This window comes from Chrysochloris asiatica, unplaced genomic scaffold (assembly GCF_000296735.1).
Source record: "Chrysochloris asiatica unplaced genomic scaffold, ChrAsi1.0 scaffold00007, whole genome shotgun sequence".
NCBI classification, from domain to species: Eukaryota; Metazoa; Chordata; class Mammalia; order Afrosoricida; family Chrysochloridae; genus Chrysochloris; species Chrysochloris asiatica.
The window spans coordinates 25182821-25200448 of NW_006408525.1; the positions used below are offsets into that span (position 1 = coordinate 25182821).

Consider the following 17628-nt stretch of genomic DNA (forward strand, 5'->3'; position numbering starts at 1 on the left):
TATATGGTGAATGTATAAAAGTGTGAGATGAGTAATCTAATTTAAAGGTAAATTATCTACAATTGGAACTATGGAAAAGGAGGAATATTTAATTTCTAATATATAAAAAAAAAAACCTCCACCTCCCCTGTTCCCTTATCCCTACGTAGCTTTGCTGTGCATTTCTTTAACTGAGGTGCCAATGCAACCATACAAATCCCACAGCTTCTTTGCTGACTGATAGATGGCTAGTCAGCACTGGCCCACTTGGTTGATGGCAAGGGGGAATTTAGGATAGGGTGCAGTAGGAGTGAGCTTGGCCTCCTGGCTGGGCATTTCGCACCCGCTCATACAGACCTGAGGACCCAGAATAAAGCTCATCAGTTGACATGTAATCCTCCTCTGTCTCCAGGATGTCCTTCAGGGTGAGACCTGTTCTGATGTACCGGACTGTACATAACGTTTTCTTTTCCCACACCAGATGGAAGCAGTGCAATCTGTCAGCATCAATGGCACTCCTAACAGGAATCATATCCCCTCCAGCATCCAGCTGTTGGACCACCATTTTTGTGATTTTCTTAAATAGGCTGGACATTGTACCTGAATCAACTGGGAAAAGAAAACCAATTTCAGTTTGGCGGAGGGGTGAATATGGGCTCAGAGTCTTTAAATCTTCCACCTTTGACTGCTTGCAATTAAGGAAGAGCCAAAGGTCTCAGGAAAACCAAGACCTGAGATGATTTGCCTTTCCTACTTCTAAAAGGTGAGGCAGTCAAGACACACTGTGGAGAAATGAATATAACAAATCCAAGACTCTTCTCTGACCCTAAGAGAACCCATCTGGAGAAAATATTGCAGTGATCACCCCAGGCAGGGAGAATGAGGCCCATTTTCTGCATCTCCCATAGCGGTTACTCCCTTGCTCAGAGGGTCCTGAGGGGTAGAAAGGCCCACCATCCCCTGCCAGGCCTTCAGTAATAGGGGTAAACAGGAGTACCGGGATGAAATGAGGGTCATGGCTCCTATTACCAACTCCAACTGGTTATTTCTCTCCTTGCATCTGGTTCCCAGGCCCCCTCCTTCTGCTCTACCCTGGTTTCACCAAGGCAGTTGGATCGGTTACTCCCTCCCTTCTTATCCCTTAGGAATGGGGATAAATTCTCCTAAGAAGGAAGCAAATCAGAAGAGTACACAGGCAGCTTGGAACTGGACACCCTGAACAGCCACCCCCACCACACACACACACAAGGCCTTCTTCTCAGTTTCTAGTCACCTTCGGAAGGGTCCCTTGCCCTTGGTAATATAAAATTAACCCCAAAGTCCCACCAGAAACATCTCCCCTCACCAACTCTCCCCTCCATCCTCTCCTAGTCTCATCCTGACCCCTGAAGCTCTCTATTGTCCCTGCCACTACCAAACCCACTGCAGGCCTGCAGCCCAAACAATCTAATGCAGCAGGTCCTTTTCTGTATCTATTCTGCAACAATTCTTGTCCCCACTATAGTGGATCTCTCAAGTTGTCTCACCTCCGGATCATTCTTGCTCTCCTTTCCTTCACTAATAACTACAGTTCCTCCGTCTTGAAAGCATCTTCCCCTACTTCAAGCTCCTTTCCTTCCCTCCTGGTGCTGGCCTCACCTTGTAATTCTCCTGGGTTCCACTTCCCTATCCTAGCTGTGGCTGTCTTCTTCTAAATTGCTCCTTTCTGACCCACACACCTATCTCCCAACTGGTCCCTTCTCTGTCCCTGTCTCCATCATGGAAGCCAACTCTCAACTCACTCCCATATTGGAAATTCTTCTGGATGCCTGGAAAGGCAGTGCCCATGACCCCCAGGCCCATCTCTGTGACTACTCAGAACCTCCCTGGCTCAGGCTCCCTGGCCTGCCCTCCTCAGTCACTCACCAGAACTGGAGGTTGTGAGAATGCCCCTCCGTCAGATCTTTGCACAATTCCTGACTGCTGTGCCTCAAGTAGCTATGAGGAAATTTAAAGGTTGAGCCTCACCTCTCAAATCTTTAGATAAGCTAAGTAATTACAGCGTTGGAGATTGATGAGTCCAGAGGGCAGTCTCTTTTTATGACTTGGACCCAGAGAACCGGATGCAGGTGCTGATATATACCAGGTGAGTCTGCATCAGAGAATGGCACAAAATGAAACCATGAGGGAGAACAAACAAAATGGCGGATCTGGCAGAAATGCAGTGAAGACAGCAACAACACAGAATACCGGGCCAACCAGGCTCAGGGGATGGCGCCAGAACCACATATAAAGGAATATTTAGAAGATTGGAAGGCTTACAGCTAGGGGAATTTGTAGCAGAAGCAAGGAGGATTCTACTACACATATGCACAGGTCTTCTCGAAATTTAAAGTGACAGTTTCCACTTAAAACTAAATGGCAGTGCAAAATGGCCACAGCTGGCCCTGAACTCTTTATCACTAGGAAAAGGCCTGAATGAGGATTGTGGAGTGGGACAGGCAGACTAAAAAGGAAATAGGCCAAAAATGAAATTCTGAGTTACATCACAATGACCAACAGTGGCATCTTGAAATTTGTCAGGAAGAAAAGTGAAAAGGAAAGGCCATCTCCTGATCACATCTACCTGGAAGCAATCAGAAAGTGAGGGGAGATGCACAAGAACACCCAAACTTGTAGACAGTACCCATTTGACCTAACCTCGATGGCTTGATAATCAGAGCTTGACCAGAGGACGATTAAAAAAAAAAAAAATTTATTGATAAAGGAAACAAGGATAAATTGCTGCAATTTGATGAACCTGACCTATCTATACTCATGGCAATAGTAACTTTAAATAACAACAGAGAGGGAAGGAGCCTTCACATCAAGTATCAATGCTATCCCCTCTGTACACAGGGTAGATAGTAGACTGGTAACTTAGACTTTGGCTATCTAAAATGAGGGGGCAATAAAGGCATGAAGTGACTGGCTTACAAAGTTTCAAGAGGGAGTTTAGTTTAAGAGTATGGGAGGGAAGAAAGAGTCTCCACTGAATAGTTTTCATCTTGTCTAGATGGGTCTGGTGAAAAGAGATGGGGATAAGATTCATATGACTCAATGGTGAATAATTGTTATCATGACTAATTGCGACTGTCACAATTGTAAAGGTAGAAGTTTTGTAACAAATACAGGGAAGTGCTGTTATTGTTTTTAATGTTTCCTCCTAGTCTTTCTTTCAAGAAGTATCTTCTGTTCTTCTAGCTGCTCCAGGTTGGTCTGCTTGTCCTTTTAAGTGGAAATTTCCCACCTCAGAAGATTCTGGATGTCACCCTCTGACAACATTGTGAAGTATGAGTATTCTGGAACAGTTACTTATGTTCATGATGAATATGTACCTGGCCCAAGATTCAAGAGTGAATAATTGTTATCATGACTAATTGTGACTGTCACAATTGTAAAGGTAGAAGTTTTGTAACAAATACAGGGAGTAGTTAATCTTACAATCCAGAAACAGAGGACCCTAGGACCATCAAGGGAGAAAAGCACAAGCAGAATGTAGAACTTATCGAGAGAAGCAGGGAGAGGGGGAGCTACTGAGGACTCTAGATTCATGGGAAGAGAGGGACTGAGAGCTGGTGGCCAGGAGGCAGATTTGCAGAATGTGCCCTTTGGAGGTGTAAATTATTATATATGCCTGAGTGTTTTGTTTTGTTTTTTGCTTTTTTAAAAAAAGCTAAAATGAATAGAGAGAAATACTGTTAACTGATGGTACATAGAGGGAATGATAATCATTGTAATGAAGTAAGGCATATGATTTGTTGAATGTAAAACTGACAATCTGTCCTGTAAACTTTCACTCAATCCACAACAAAAACCTTAAAAAAAAATTTTTTTTAAAGTAATGCAAAACAAAATAAAGTCAATTAAAAATATATAGCAAAGCTGTCCCTCAAATATAAAGGCAAAATTAGAACATTTCCTGATAAAAAGAAGTTCAAGAAATTTGTAATGACCAGACCAACTTTACAAAAAATGTACAGGATGTTCTTTGGATTAAGAACCAACAACAGCTGACAGTAACCTGAGATTATACATGACAACACTACCTAGAACTCATTCCAGTTGTTGTTGTTAAGTGCCTTCAAGTTGGTTCCAACTCACAATGACCTTGTATAGGGTTTCCAAGGAGCCACTGGTGAGCCTGAACTACTGACTTTACAGTTCAAACCGACCTTGCAGTCCAGTGTATTAACCCTCAGTGTATTAACTCACACCAATATGGAATTATTTAAAGTGAAACCAACCTACAAGACTGAAAATAGGGAACCAGAGATATCAATGTGTAATGAAGTCAACTACAAAGCAAAAAGAGGAAATAGTGTAGATATAGAGCTTCCAAATGGCAAGGAAGCCAAGTGGATTTCAAGACAAAAAGGTATGTTTTAAGCAGGGAAAAAAATTATTATAGGGCAACTTCAAAGAAAAATAATACACTTGCACATCAAAATAAGCAAAGAGGACAATCAGAAAGATCTCGTCAACATTAACACAACAGAAATGAAAATGACAAGAAAACCCACAAACAAAATTAACTCAGCATAGAAAAACATGTAGAAGAATCCAGCAGCGCCACAAAGAAACGCCAAGAAAAATGACAGCAGTCAATTCATACCTACTGATTATTACACTAAATGCAAATGGATTAAATGTACCAGTCAAGAGACAGAGACAGAGCAGAAAACAAGGGCAGCATGCATGCTGCAGAGCAATCCAATCTCTTGACTGAGTTGAAATCAGTAGTGCCCAGCTCAAAGATGGCAGTGGACCACACCACTTTAGAATGCACGTTGCTCTCCAGTCTTGTCAATTCTTCCTAAAAGGTCTTACCTCCAAATTTCCCATTCTAAGACTTTGACCTGTAAGTTTTCCAATTCCAATTAGTTTTCCAGATCATCCATATTTTAAATTTTGGGGTTTGTTCCAGTTTTGCTTCATTGGCTATGACTGAGCCAATTTGAACCAATCCAAAGCCCTGAATGAAATTCAATGATTTAGGAATAGAAAATTGGAATATAGGTGGATATCAACCAAGCGTTTGCAGGCAAAAGCTATGGCTGTACATGAGATATTAGAAAAGTGTTGTTGTTGGTGGTGGGAGCTGTTAAGTCCGTTTTCGACTCATAGTGGTCCCATGTGACAGAGTAGAACTACCTCATAGGGGTTTCTAGGCTGTAGTCGTTCGGAGAGCAGATTTCTAGGCCTTTCTCCTGTAGAGCCACTTGAAGGGTTCAAATTGCCGTCTTTTGGGTTAGCAACTATCTTAGTTCTCTAGTGCTGCTATAACAGATATACCACAAGCGGATGGCTTCAACAATCAAAAAATTTATTCTCTCACACTTTAAGAGGCTACAAGTCTGAATTCAGAGTGCCAGCTCTAGGAGATGGCTCTCTCTGTGTCTGCTCCGGAGAAAGGTCCTTGTCCCCTTTCAGCATCTGTAGGCCCAACATTCCTTGGAGATCTCCATCTGTCTCGGGATCTAGGAGCTTCACAGTGCAGGAACTCCAGGTCCAAAGCATCTTCTCCACTCCTGCTCTTCTTTCTTGGTGGTAGTAGGACCCTCTGATCTCTGCTCATTTTACTTTTAACTTTTATAAGAAGTATTGCAGGCACACTCCTGGGAAACTCCTTTACATGATGGAATTAAAGGTATTGCAGCCCATCCTTAGTCCTCATATTGGTTTATCACATCACATCACACCATGGAGGACAAACACAGAACTGCCACATTACGTCATTACATCAATGCCGAAACACTGAGAATCATGGCCCAGCCAAGCTGACACATACTTTGGGGGGACACACAATTCAGTCCACAACAGTAGGTGAGCACTTAATCATTACATCACCAGGGATCCTTTTATTAGAAAAGTAACCTGCTACCCAAATGCCACACGAAGGTGGGGAACATTGAAGACTCAGAGAATGACACCTAACACTGATAGAAAACAGACTGAGGCAGTAGGGATTCAGTCTCCTCTTCTCTCCTGCTGCATACTCCCTCCCATTGATCCTTTCAGGGAGACACTGAACCTCCTCATCTGATGGGTTCTATCTCCTTCCCTCACTTCCTTCTCCAGGGCAAAGCCTCTGGCCCCACCCCCAATTTCTCTTTGAGATAACAAAAAGTCACCTAGTCTATCCTTTGGCCTCTGCCTACCTCAGCTGTGAAACAATAGTTAGGGAGATGATAATGGTGGAGATAGTGGTAACAATTTAAAAATAGCATAGTTACCACATAAGGGTGTTGTGGTGGTTCCAAAATCATATGGGTCCCAACTCAATCCTGTTGTGTTTCGGGTTACCATGAGTCAGGAGTCAATTTGAAGGCAATAAATGCAACAACACAATCAGGAAGTGTGCTAATCCTCAAAACAGCCCTAATCAGCATTATCATCTTTGTACTGTACAAGAGGAAACTGAAGTTCAGAGAAGTAAAATAACTCAACAAGACCATATAGTTAGGACGTGGTAGGGCTGGAATTTGAACCCAGATCTTAGTATATATACCCTATATCCTAGCCTCTTACCCTGGCTACACTCTTGCAGGTCCATAGACGTTCCTATGACACCCTCAGCCCCAAGATTGAGCCCAAATGACTGCATTTCTTCTCCCAGTGCTGTGAGCAATGGTGTTGCTAAGGGAGTGTGGGGGGGTTGCAGACTGTAAGAGGTGTGGACTGCACCAAGTGACACAGTCAGAAGGGGTGACACAAAATGACTATAAAAATTTTGTGCAGTGTTTCAGAAGAAATATAATGTTGTTAAGTGTTGTCGACTTGGTTCCAACTCACATCAACCCTGTACAGTTTCTGAGGAGCAGCTGGTGGGTTTGAACTTCTGACCTTGTAGTTCGCAGGACAGTGCTGATCCTACAGCACCATATAATATATATGGAGACCAATAAATATTGATTAAAATTTTTATTACAGCAACAAGCATTTTTAATAAGCCCAACTTACATATATCAATATACCTACAAATTCTCTGCTAATTTCCCTTTTAAGCCTTCTACTGCCATCTGGTCAGAGCTGTCATTATTATCCATTTACAGTGATGCTCTGAATCACGTGGCTTCAGCTGGCCAAGATTGCTGCCACTATCTCACTATCTTTATAGTTACCAATTTTGTCAGCTTTCTGGTGTTTTAGCTACAATATTATGGTAACTAATATTTGTGAACCTTTATCAATAACTTTTTAAAGAATTCAACAATCATTAAAGGAAAAAATCAAAAGTCAAAAAAGTCTTCCACTTACAAATAATGTAATCCGATAGAAAGAGTTTAAATAATTTTGTTGTTAGTATTTATATAAGCTAAAAAATGACATGAAGCAGCTTACAAGTATACTGGTCACCTATTATTCTATGATTAAAATGACAATAAACATTACTAAGGATTGTATATGTCTGGGAGAAGGTCTGGGGGGACCGGGGCACCAACCCTAGTGGCTGAGGGCTGCACTCAGGGATCCTGAACTTCAGCAAAGCTCCCACTCTTCCTGACACCCACTCCCAGGGCGTCGTCACCTGGGCCAGAGCCAGAGAGGAGCCCAGGCTGTTGGGAGCAGCTCCCACTTCCACCCTTGACTTTGTACCTGCCTCACGAGTAGGAGATGATTCTGCACCCTCAGGACATAAGGTTTCCTTCACTACAGGGTTCCTCCCTTCCCTGATCCTGTGTGACCCTCAATTAGTACCTCCCTTTCTCTCCCACACATGCTTATGGCAGAGATGAGGAAGAGTGGAGTGGAAATTCCTCTGGAGACAAAATGGCAGGAGGAGTGCAGCCCTCCCAGGGCAGGAGCGACTGGGGGAAGACCTGAGGAAGGGGGTGCAGAGGGAAGCCAGGACCCTGGCCAAGGCCCAGCGGCATGTGCAGCAGCCAGGCTAAGGGACCAACAGAGAGGTCTGCTCTCGGGTCTGCTGCTGCTTCCACCAGGTGCCTCCACAGGACCCCCAAACTGAAGCCGTGAAGACCCCCAGTCTGAGTCCTTCCCACCTGATGCTCCCACCCTAACCCTCCACCCCTGGGCCCTCCAGGAAGCAGAGCCAGACGCACAATACAGGAACACACTGCCCTTTATTTGCATCTCTCACAATACTGTACAAAGGAAGTAAAAATCCTATTCACACTTTGCTTAGAAAGATTTTGAGGTGAAAGTTCCCTATGATACTCGGGCTGGGGGGGCGGTGCTAGGAGGCAGAAAGCAGGGCCAGTGATCTGTCTCCTCCCTTAGGCCCCTGGGAGAGGACACAGACACCCACAGCTTTTCCAAAGTAACAGAGACCCCGTGGGGCTGAGGAGAGGGTAGAAGGCTCCTCTTCAGGCCTGTGCTCAGGTTCCAGCCCCATGATCTTCACCTCACAGGTAGAAGGGGCAGTGCCTACAGACCACCACTCCTCGCTCAGCCTGCCCACCTGGACTGGGTGAGCTCATATTCCCACATATGCGTGCCACACAAGAGGGCCCTGCTCTGTGCCATCTGCATGAGCAAACTACGAGGTGAGGGGTCCCAGAACCCATGAATTCTGTCCAAGCTCCCCACACCACTCACACCACTGCAGAAAGCAGTATCAATGGGACCTAGTAAGCACAACTCAGGGGTCTCTGCCATCCAACTCCATCCCTTTAGCCAACTCAGAAGCTTCAAGTCCAGAGCAGCCTCCCTTCCCTATCACCACTGCCTCTTCCGAGCCTCCTCCCCATCCCCCTGCCAAGTTGAATCTAGCTTGGTCCCCATATCTCCTTCCCTTCCCTCCCTCACCTCCACCAGGGCCAGGAGGGCAGAGGTCTCCAGCTCTGTACCTCTGGGATGGGGCATGCTCTCTCCCACCCTCCCCAACACACTCAGTGAGTTGCAGGGGAGTTACCAGAGGAATGAGAGTTGAGTTAGACAGCTCTCTGCCCAGAGGGATCAGCTGTCATCACACGCCTGTCTCAGATATACAGGCACACTGAGTCTGAGTGTTACCCTAAAGACTGAAAAATTAAAACAATCTAGAATGGTACCGTCCCTTCTGCCCCCTGATAGGGGTTAAAGTGCTTTGGACGCCTGAGGGTGAGCAGGGGCTTTTCCTGGCCTCCTGTCCCAACCTCGGGGGGCTGTGTTCCGTTGGGGAGTCCAGCCCATTCCATAACTGCCCCCTCAGAGTCTCTATTCAAAAGGCAAAGGAAAAGACCAAAAAAATCACAAGGGGTTGGAGCCCCAGGTGGAGGGCCTACCCCAACCCCAAGCCCACTACAAGCTACTCCAAGTCAGCTACTGGGGGAAGCAAGGGGGGACTTAGGGCTCAGAGGCTCAGCCCCCACCTCTGGCAGTCTCCAGAGGCTCCTGGCTCAGCACTGCAGCGCAGGCCTTTGACCTCAGCCCTGCCAGCCTGGGCAGGGGGCTGCACCTTTAGTACTTATTGATCCCAAAAATCCGTACTCCGTGGAGCTGGGGCAGCTTGGGGATGAGCACGCTCATCAAGGACACAGTGTTGAGGACAAAATGGATCTGGTCGTACTTGGTGTAGAAGCTGGTGAGGAAATACCTAGGTGCGGAGATTGAAGAAAAGGATAAGACTTTGGAGAGCCCCTTCTTCCCTCACTCCATGGGTGGGAAGAGGCAAATGGAGAAGGCAAGGAGTTATGGGGGAGGCCTCCAGATCAGAAGTGGGGTAGCGAGATCTCCCAGAGGAAAGAGGCCCCTTCCACCCAGATCCTTAGCTTTGCTCCAGGACTATGGACCATCTTACTGACAGGAAGTCAGTCCATTGGAGGGAAAATAGGCCAGGGAGGCACCAAGCCTGAGAGCCCAATGTAGGATTCAGGGACACTCCAACTTCCCTTCCCCTGTTCATTCCTACCATTAGGGCCAGAGCTAGTTGGGCCCCAGAGTCCCACAGGTCTTCACCTGCCTGCTTGGGGCAGCTACTGGTGCCCTCCTCTACCCAAAACACTTACAGCACAATAGGCGTGATGGTCAAGAACTTCCGAGAGGCCGTAAACTGGACCCCATAGTCCATCTGCTCCCAGTGGGTCAGCAATCTTGCCTTGCCCTGGTCCGGGGTCTCAAAGGGTGTCCCCTTTACTGTGTGCAGGAAGATGTACATGCCCTGGAAGGAGGGGCCTTTGTTAGAAAACAGAAAAGTGAAAGACCTCCAGCTCAGCTCCTCCACCCCAATCACAGAGATGGGGTTCCAGAGGCAGGGGGATGTGCACTGGAGGTTAGAGCAGGGCAGCTCAGAGGCCTGTAGCATGAGAGGAGAGGCCTAGCATGAGAATACACAGAGTGGGTCCAGTAGTGCCTGCTCCCTCAGTCCACTATACTCTCCCTGTGCGCTGGGCAAGAAGATGGGAAGGGACGAGGTCTTGCTTGCCCACCAAATAGGTACAAGGTAGCAGGAAGGAAGGAAGCAAAGAGGGACAAAAGTGGAAGATGGTTTGAGATCCTGACTTGGGAGAGGGACAGGTCTGAACTGGACTAAGCGTCAGGACTGCTGGGTCCTAGGGACTCTTTGGAGCCCTTGGTTCAGCTCTCAGTAGTCTCCTTTCCCGGGCCACAAGCCACCCATCCTGGAGATGTGGACAAATCCGCAGACTCTATTAGTCCTCTTATCAGAGCACATGGGTTAGAACCTGAAAGAGGACATGGGGCAGATAGAGAGCTGGGTCTACGCTCTGGTGACAGATGTTGTCAGTATGTCACACTGACATCTGCCATGTCTGCAGACTCCTCCTACCCCTCCTCCCGGCCCTCACCATGTTGTGGATGAGGTTAGTGAGGGTCCAGACGACAGGGACGCTCACAAAGGGGATGCTGAGCAGCACCACATGCAGAAGCCCAATGGCCAGCACATAGGAGAGCCAGATGCCACGGCTGTTCATCACTCTGGTGTTGGGGTTCACCTCGCTGTGCGCCGTGCCCACATTCATCCTGCCGTCCCTCTCCGCCACTGCTCTGCAAACAAACAGCACAGGTGAGACAGGTCACACCACTTTCCCTGCCCCCTCGCACCCTTTAAATCCTGCCGGCGGGCAGGATCTCCCCCAGCACTCTACACAAGCCCATTGCTGACTCTCAAGCAAGGAGGCAGGAGAAAGTCCATGTGGATTTGGCTCTGCTCATTTCTCACCTCCCGATTAGGATAAACAGGCTGCTTCACCGGCAGGACAATGCCACTGCAAGTGCCTGGATGACTGGTAGGGCAGGTCATCAAGTGGTATCCAGTCCCAGAGCAAAGAAATCAATGTCCGGCCTCCAAGTCCATCCCCCACAGCATGCCTGTGAGGGCCTGCCTTCCACAAAGCCTGAGGTCGGGAACAGAGGCTGTCCCAGTAACGCTCCCTCTGAACAACCCCTCAGGACTGGATCCAGGAAGGCTCCAACCCACAAATCCTTCCCACAAGAGGGAGTCAAAGGAAGTGGGGCATGTGGACACAGGCTGCTGTGGAAGAAGACTTTTTCCATTATTGCTTCCACCCACCTCCCCAAATTATTCAATCCTGGGCCTCCCCTACCCTCAACCAGCGGAGGACGATGTAAAGAGGAAGGGAGGGAACAAGGAGAAAACAACAAACTGAGGACAACCTTTGCCCAGACCTGGAGGCTCTAACTTGATGACACAATACACGCATCCAGATGTTTTACCCATTTGGCAGCCACTCAGACTAGCCCTCGTGATACCACCCACTCTGCTGCCAAGCCACCAAGGCGAATGGGCCCTTTTCTTCACCACAGAAAAGGCAAGGATAGGCAACGTGGCCAATATCCACAGCTCCTATGGGCAGCTGGAACACACATCAACAGCCCCCGCGCCCAGACTTACACCTGGACATACCACCAGCCCCTTTCTTCTCGGCCCTGCCCACCCTCACCTCTATCTTGTCTTCCGAGCACCTGTTTCCAGGGGTAAGTTAACACCATGCCCAGCTCCAGAAGTAGAAGACTTACAACTGAAGGAACCAGGAGGGCTCCCCTTGATGCCCAAGAAACAACAGTGGTGGCAACCCAGAGTGGGCATACGGAAGTGGCGAAGGGAGGGAGGGGAATGAGCAGTCCCTTGTCCAAATCTTCGCTGCCCAAAGATCCCTAAGGACCTTGGGACCAGCTAGAAGTGGGAACAGATGGCTCACCTTCCTCAACCCTGGAGGGCCCTACCATGGTGAAGACTCTAAAATCATCACCATGGTTAACAGCCTCATCTTTCCTAGGAATGCAGAAAGGGGTCCCATATGGAGGGTATCCTGGAAGTGCTCAGGGTCTACCTCCTTCACCTCAATGCAGCCAACCCCTCAGACTCAAGTTGCCATTTCTCTCTGGTTAGGATCCCAGTTGAACCTGCATGTTGTTGTTGTTAACTGCCATTGAGTCAGTTCCGACTCATATTTTTGTTGTTGTTAAGTGCCGCTGAGTCGGTTCCAACTCATAGCGACCCTGTATAGGGTTTCCAAGGAGCGGCTAGTGAGCTTGAACCACACTGTAGTTCAAAACTACCTGCAGTCCAGCGTAGTAACTCAAAGCGCCACACCAGGACTTCCAGGTTCCAATTCATAGCAACCCTGTGTAGCATTTACAAGCAGTGACTGGTGGGTTAGAACAGCCGACCTTGTGGTTAGCAGTTCAGTGCTTATCCTACAGTGCCAAAGAACTAGAATTCCCAAGGGTCAGTTCCCTACTTCCAGAATAATGGGAGCAAGTTTCCTTTTCGCAGACACTTGCAAGCTTAGACACCTTCTCAACATGCAGTGGGCTGGCCCAGGGTGCATCCTGGAAGAAACAATGCTCCTGAGACCCATCAGCCCAGCCCATTAGGCTGGATAATTAAGCTTTACAGACACCCAAGAAAACCAGAGCTGGCTTGGTTGTTTATCTTCCCAAGGCCTTGGGACTTCAGTTAACCTAACACAACCCCTGGGACACCTATCACGCAAAAGGCTTCACCTGGGTGAAGGGGGGAGGTGGCAGCTTGGGAAGTAAGGGCTCCACAAAACTTACTACACCAAGGGGAGGAAAAGAGTTCCCCAAGTCTGACCAGAAACTGCTGCCCTCCTCCCTTTCCCTAACCCAGACCTGTATGGGTGGGAGTGGAGAAAAACCTCCAGCTCTCCTTAGAATTTTCTCCAGGAGTGCCAAGGGCCTTACTGACTACCAGACAAGAAGACCCCAGACCATTTCTTGCAGTCACAGGACATCCTGCCCAACCCAAAGGGTCTAGCAAATACCTAGACCCCAGATCCTAGCTGCCACACTGGTAAGCTTCTTTCAGAACCTGAACACTAAGTGCCCTGGGAACAGAAAATCCTAAGAGATCCCCCCAAAAAAGCAGAAAAGATTGATAAACTAAGAAAAAGACTAGCCAGGAAGCCCTGCTGAGACTTCTGTGTGCGACCTATCGTTCCCATGAGTAAAATAACCAACTGACCTCTCTCCCAGAAGAGAAATGGGGAGAAAAAAGTGAGTTTTACAAGCAGTTGAGGCTGAAAAGTTCTGCCTCTGTAGCTGGCAGGTGGCTGCCTGCACCAGCCCCTGATGTGGTTTCATAACCTGCCTCAAACCAGAGCCTGCAGCAACTCAGTTCTGTTAACCACTTTCTTGCTGGTGGCTCTTTCCCACTACTCCACTCCACCCCACCCCCACACAAGAATATCCTGGCTCTGCCAGTCTGTCAAGACACCCGAGCCAAAGCTGGAGTGTGCCCCAGGGCAGCCACCAGGTGAGAACTTCCCAATCCCTCCCCCAGGTAAGGGTAGACCTTTAAGCCGCAAATCCTTAACCTTCTACATAAGGAGTTTAAGATATCAAGATCTGGACCCAAACTGAGGGGGCCCTGACAGCACACCACAATGCCATTTACATTCTGCCAACCACCTAACCCTCAGGGTCACAGCTGCTCACCTCTCAGCTTCGATCAGGCCCTGGAACCCAGGCTGTCGGTGGGAAGGATAAGGAGTACCCAGGCGATCCCCCACTAGCCAGGGGTGAGGGAGGAGCGAGGAGGCGGAGTCGTCACTATTGTTGGGGCTTCCAGAGTGGGATCTCTGGTCCGCAGGGGAGCCTCCCGCTCCACCTCGCACAGAGGCGCGAGCCGTCCCGGGGCCCCACCCCCACCTCCACACTTTCACCTAGCCCCGGAGGCTGCCAAACCTTTATCCCCGAAGCCGAGCCTCTCCCCGGCCCCCACCCTCAGGCGGAACGTCCCTCCTCGACGCCCCAACTCCGTCCTCCCACCTTCACTACCCTTTGAACACCCCCTCGGTTGATGCAGCCCCTCCGGCTCCGCTCCTCCTCTCTGGGTCCCCCCCAACCCGGGTCCTTTCCCCAGCAGCCCCCGCCCCCCTCTCGCCCCGTCGCAGTCCCGGGGTCCTCCCGGCTCCCCCAGCCTGGAGGCCTGTCCGGACTCACCCCGCCGGGCCAGAGGTCAAGGGCCCAGAAAAGGTGCCCAGGGGCGGGGGTGGGGGCCGCTGCTGCTCCAGCAGCTGTAAGAACCCGCGGCGGCAGCCACCCCGCTGGCAGCTCCGGCCGAATCAGCTCCTCGAACCGGCCCCTGTGACATCACCGCCCGGCGCCAAGCCACCCGGCGCCTCCTGGGAGTTGTAGTTTTTCTTCTTTGGTCTTGTCCTGGCCTCGCTGCTGTGGATCTGCAGGACGTCTCAGTAGGACACCATGCTAAACTCATAGTTTGGTGTGTAATAATTCCTGCTTTTGCATCCTCGTCGAGTTCTACTTACAACCTCCCCCGTTTTGCAGATGAGAAACTTGTCCTAGGCCCCTGAAGAGTAACTTGCCCTAGGTCTCTGTGGAACCTAGAGATCTGACTCCCAAGTACAGGGTTTTTCCACTACACCTCACGCCTCCGTCCTGGTCCCAGATTGGCTCCTCCAGAAAGAGGACAACCCGGCCCTTTGCCCTGCGGTGCTCTCCTGGGAGCGGGTCTTTCGTAACGTTGGCTGGCGTAAGGGTCTGGAAAGACGAAAGAACACAAACACAGCCTGTAGGCAGCATTTGTCCAGACCTGTTGCCTAGCTCCTTCTCAGTTATTTGTCAAGTATGCTTGGCCTAGGCCATATCCTCGGCCTCTCCCCTCTTCCCAGCCAAATCAGATGTCTGAAAAAGACTTGATGGAAATTTAGGAGCCTGAGTTCCAATCCCAAATCAGCCTGTATGATTCCGGGTAGGAAAAGGCTTCTCTCTGGTCAGCAGTTTTTGCAAAAGCAAGAGCAGATAAATAAATAATAAAAGCGGGGGCAGATTGTACAGCCAAATTGTCATGGCACAGTGCATGAAGTGTGTTGAACTGCTAACCCAAAGGTCGGATGTTTGAATCTCCCCATCGCTCTTCAGGAGAAAGACGAGACAGTCCACTGGCTTCAGTAAAGATTATTGCTGTTGTTAAGTGCCGTCCCGTCGGTTCTGGCGTCGGTTCTGGCCCTGTGTAGGGTTTCCGAGGAGTGGTTGGTGATCTTGAACCACCGACCTTTCAGTCCAGCTGCATTAACCCACAGTGTCACACCAGGACTCCCTTGGAAATACTATGGCACAGTTCTAGGCTGTCCTATAGGGTCCCTGGACGGCAGTGGGTAGTCACAGTGGGTAGGCACTTTTATCAGCAGTGTGATCCTGGACAAATTCCTTAATTTATCTTAATCTCCAATTCCACACCTGTGAAATCTTACCTCAGGGTTTGCTGTGAAAATTCAAAAGAATGTAGATAAAGCACCTGTAGCATTGTAGTGGACTATTTCCGTAGCAAGTTTAACTAAATGGCTTTTGAAGCCTGACTCACTCCTACTCTGCATATCGCCAAAGTGTCTTGTTTGGGTAGTGTTGGCACTTCCACCCAGCTTCTATGTTTGTCCCAGCTGGAATAACGGGATTACATGCCTTCATGACATAATAAACCTGACCGGCTGTGAAAATAATTGGTGCAATGAAGACTATTCTGACTCATAGCGCCCCCGTGCGTTATACACAGTGGAGCTACTCCATAAACCATTCTTAGATGTTAGTATCTACAGAAGCACAGCTCCAAACCTTTCTTCATCAGTATTGCTGGATGGGCTCAAACCACCAGCCTTTAGGTTAGTATAAACAGTTTGTGTCACCCAGAGACCTAATAATGAGCTGCAAACTCACTCTGAAAGGAGTATGAGAGGACAGGAAGGATAAGGCTGACTCAAGGCTGGGGTCCACGTCCCTCAAAACCTCACACACACCCCAAGGACTGCCAGGAAATAGTCATGGGATCCCTGGAGATACCTAGTGAGTATCAGGCAAGTAAGAACCACCCAGACAAGAGTATGTCCAAGAGTAATTGCCCAAGAGCACCCATTCCAAGATCTAGATTGTTCCCCCTAGAGTCTGAAAATGCTCTGCCTAAGTCCTACATAAGTTTCACTTGCTTTGTGGAAGTCATTTTCCTTATGCAGACATAGCAAACAACTGTGTTATCCCTTTCACAGTAACCTCCCCAGCATAGAGAAAGCAAAGATCTCTCTCTCTTTTTTCTTTTTCCAAAGTAAGCCCACTTGACTCATTTGACATTTCTCTGGGATTCTTCCATTCTCCATCAAGTTGCTTGAGCTCTCTGGATCCTTGTCAGTTTCTTCACTTCCCTATTAAGTTTGACAGCTCAGACTGGGTTCACAAATAAGGTTCTGACTAATAGAGTCTAACAGAAAGATTACTAGACATGTCATGCCCTATTAATGACTCCCATTATTAAACTTTTTAAAGATAGGAATTGTTACGGATTGAATTGTTGTTGTTAAGTGTCATCGAGTCTTTTCTGACTCCTAGCAACTCTGCACAGGTTTTCTAAGGAGCGGCTGGTGGGTTTGAACTGCCGACCTTGCGTTTCAAACTGACCTTGTTGCCCAGCGCTTATCCTACAGCGCCACACCAAGACAATGTTGTTATTGTTAAGTGCCATTGAGTAGGTTCAGTGGTTTTTTTAAGAAAACTGTTTTATTGTGAATTATGTGAAATGATCATTTACATGGGAGAACATTAGCTTTACATTCATCCTATCGTATATCGTTACATTGCCATGGTTACAATGGACCTCCATGCATCGTCAACCAACCAAAGGGTACACCCCGCAAGTCTGCCCCCTGGTCATCAGCACATAGCCCCTTTCCCTCTCTGTGTCTAGAGTCCCCAGCCGCTCCATCTCTCTTCCTCCATCTCTGTCCCTGTTTCTCTGGGTAGGGTCCTACTCTCTGCTCTTCTACCTTGATGGTCCTAGAAGCCTCCGCTCCTGGCCTGCAAAGTCAACCACTCCCTTCCTTTTGCTACAAAAGATCTACCTTTACATTTTCAACCCTCACAGTCAGTCCTTATAGAAATTATTCACTATTGTACTACATGAGTGCTATCCCCATCTCCTTTCATCAGCCCCACCTAGACAGATTGGATACTACTCAGTGAAGATTCTACCTTCCTCCAAGCCCTCTGGGAAAGGGTTCCCTCTTGAAAGCTTGTAAACCAGTTACTTCTTGCTTTTGTAGCCTCCCCATTTTGGGTAGTCAATGTCCAAGTTGCCCATCCCTGTCTACTCTGTGTATAGAGGGGGTGGGAATGATCCTCGCTATAAAGATTTGTTCTGTCTTTTGAGCTACTGAATCCAGAGGTATAGGTCAAATT

General features: G+C 48.3%; 3 protein-coding genes across 4 annotated transcripts in view; 1 reads left to right on the forward strand and 2 right to left on the reverse strand.

Annotated features, from left to right (window-relative positions):
* The window catches only part of GSDMB (gasdermin B), a 27449-nt gene extending 26875 nt beyond the window's left edge, over window positions 1-574 (reverse strand). The window contains exon 1 of the mRNA XM_006833667.1: window positions 337-574. Within this exon, the coding sequence (XP_006833730.1) occupies window positions 337-574 (238 nt within the window). The remainder of the gene's footprint in view (window positions 1-336) is intronic.
* Window positions 575-9399: 8825 nt separating this feature from the next.
* Window positions 9400-10919, reverse strand: ORMDL3 (ORM1-like 3 (S. cerevisiae)). 2 transcript variants are annotated; one of them, XM_006832565.1, is made up of 3 exons: window positions 10794-10919; window positions 9948-10099; window positions 9400-9535 (listed from the first exon to the last, which is right to left on the reverse strand). In XM_006832565.1, exons 1-3 carry the CDS (start codon window positions 10917-10919, stop codon window positions 9400-9402), a joined length of 414 nt encoding a protein of 137 aa, XP_006832628.1. The 2 variants fall into 2 exon arrangements, with proteins under 2 accessions (XP_006832628.1, XP_006832627.1); XM_006832564.1 differs by having other exon boundaries at window positions 10746-10919.
* Window positions 10920-11766: 847 nt separating this feature from the next.
* Window positions 11767-17628, forward strand: part of LRRC3C (leucine rich repeat containing 3C) — a 23667-nt gene continuing 17805 nt past the window's right edge. The window contains exons 1-2 of the mRNA XM_006833668.1: window positions 11767-11895; window positions 14113-14579. Of these exons, the coding sequence (XP_006833731.1) occupies window positions 11767-11895; window positions 14113-14579 (596 nt within the window). The remainder of the gene's footprint in view (window positions 11896-14112; window positions 14580-17628) is intronic.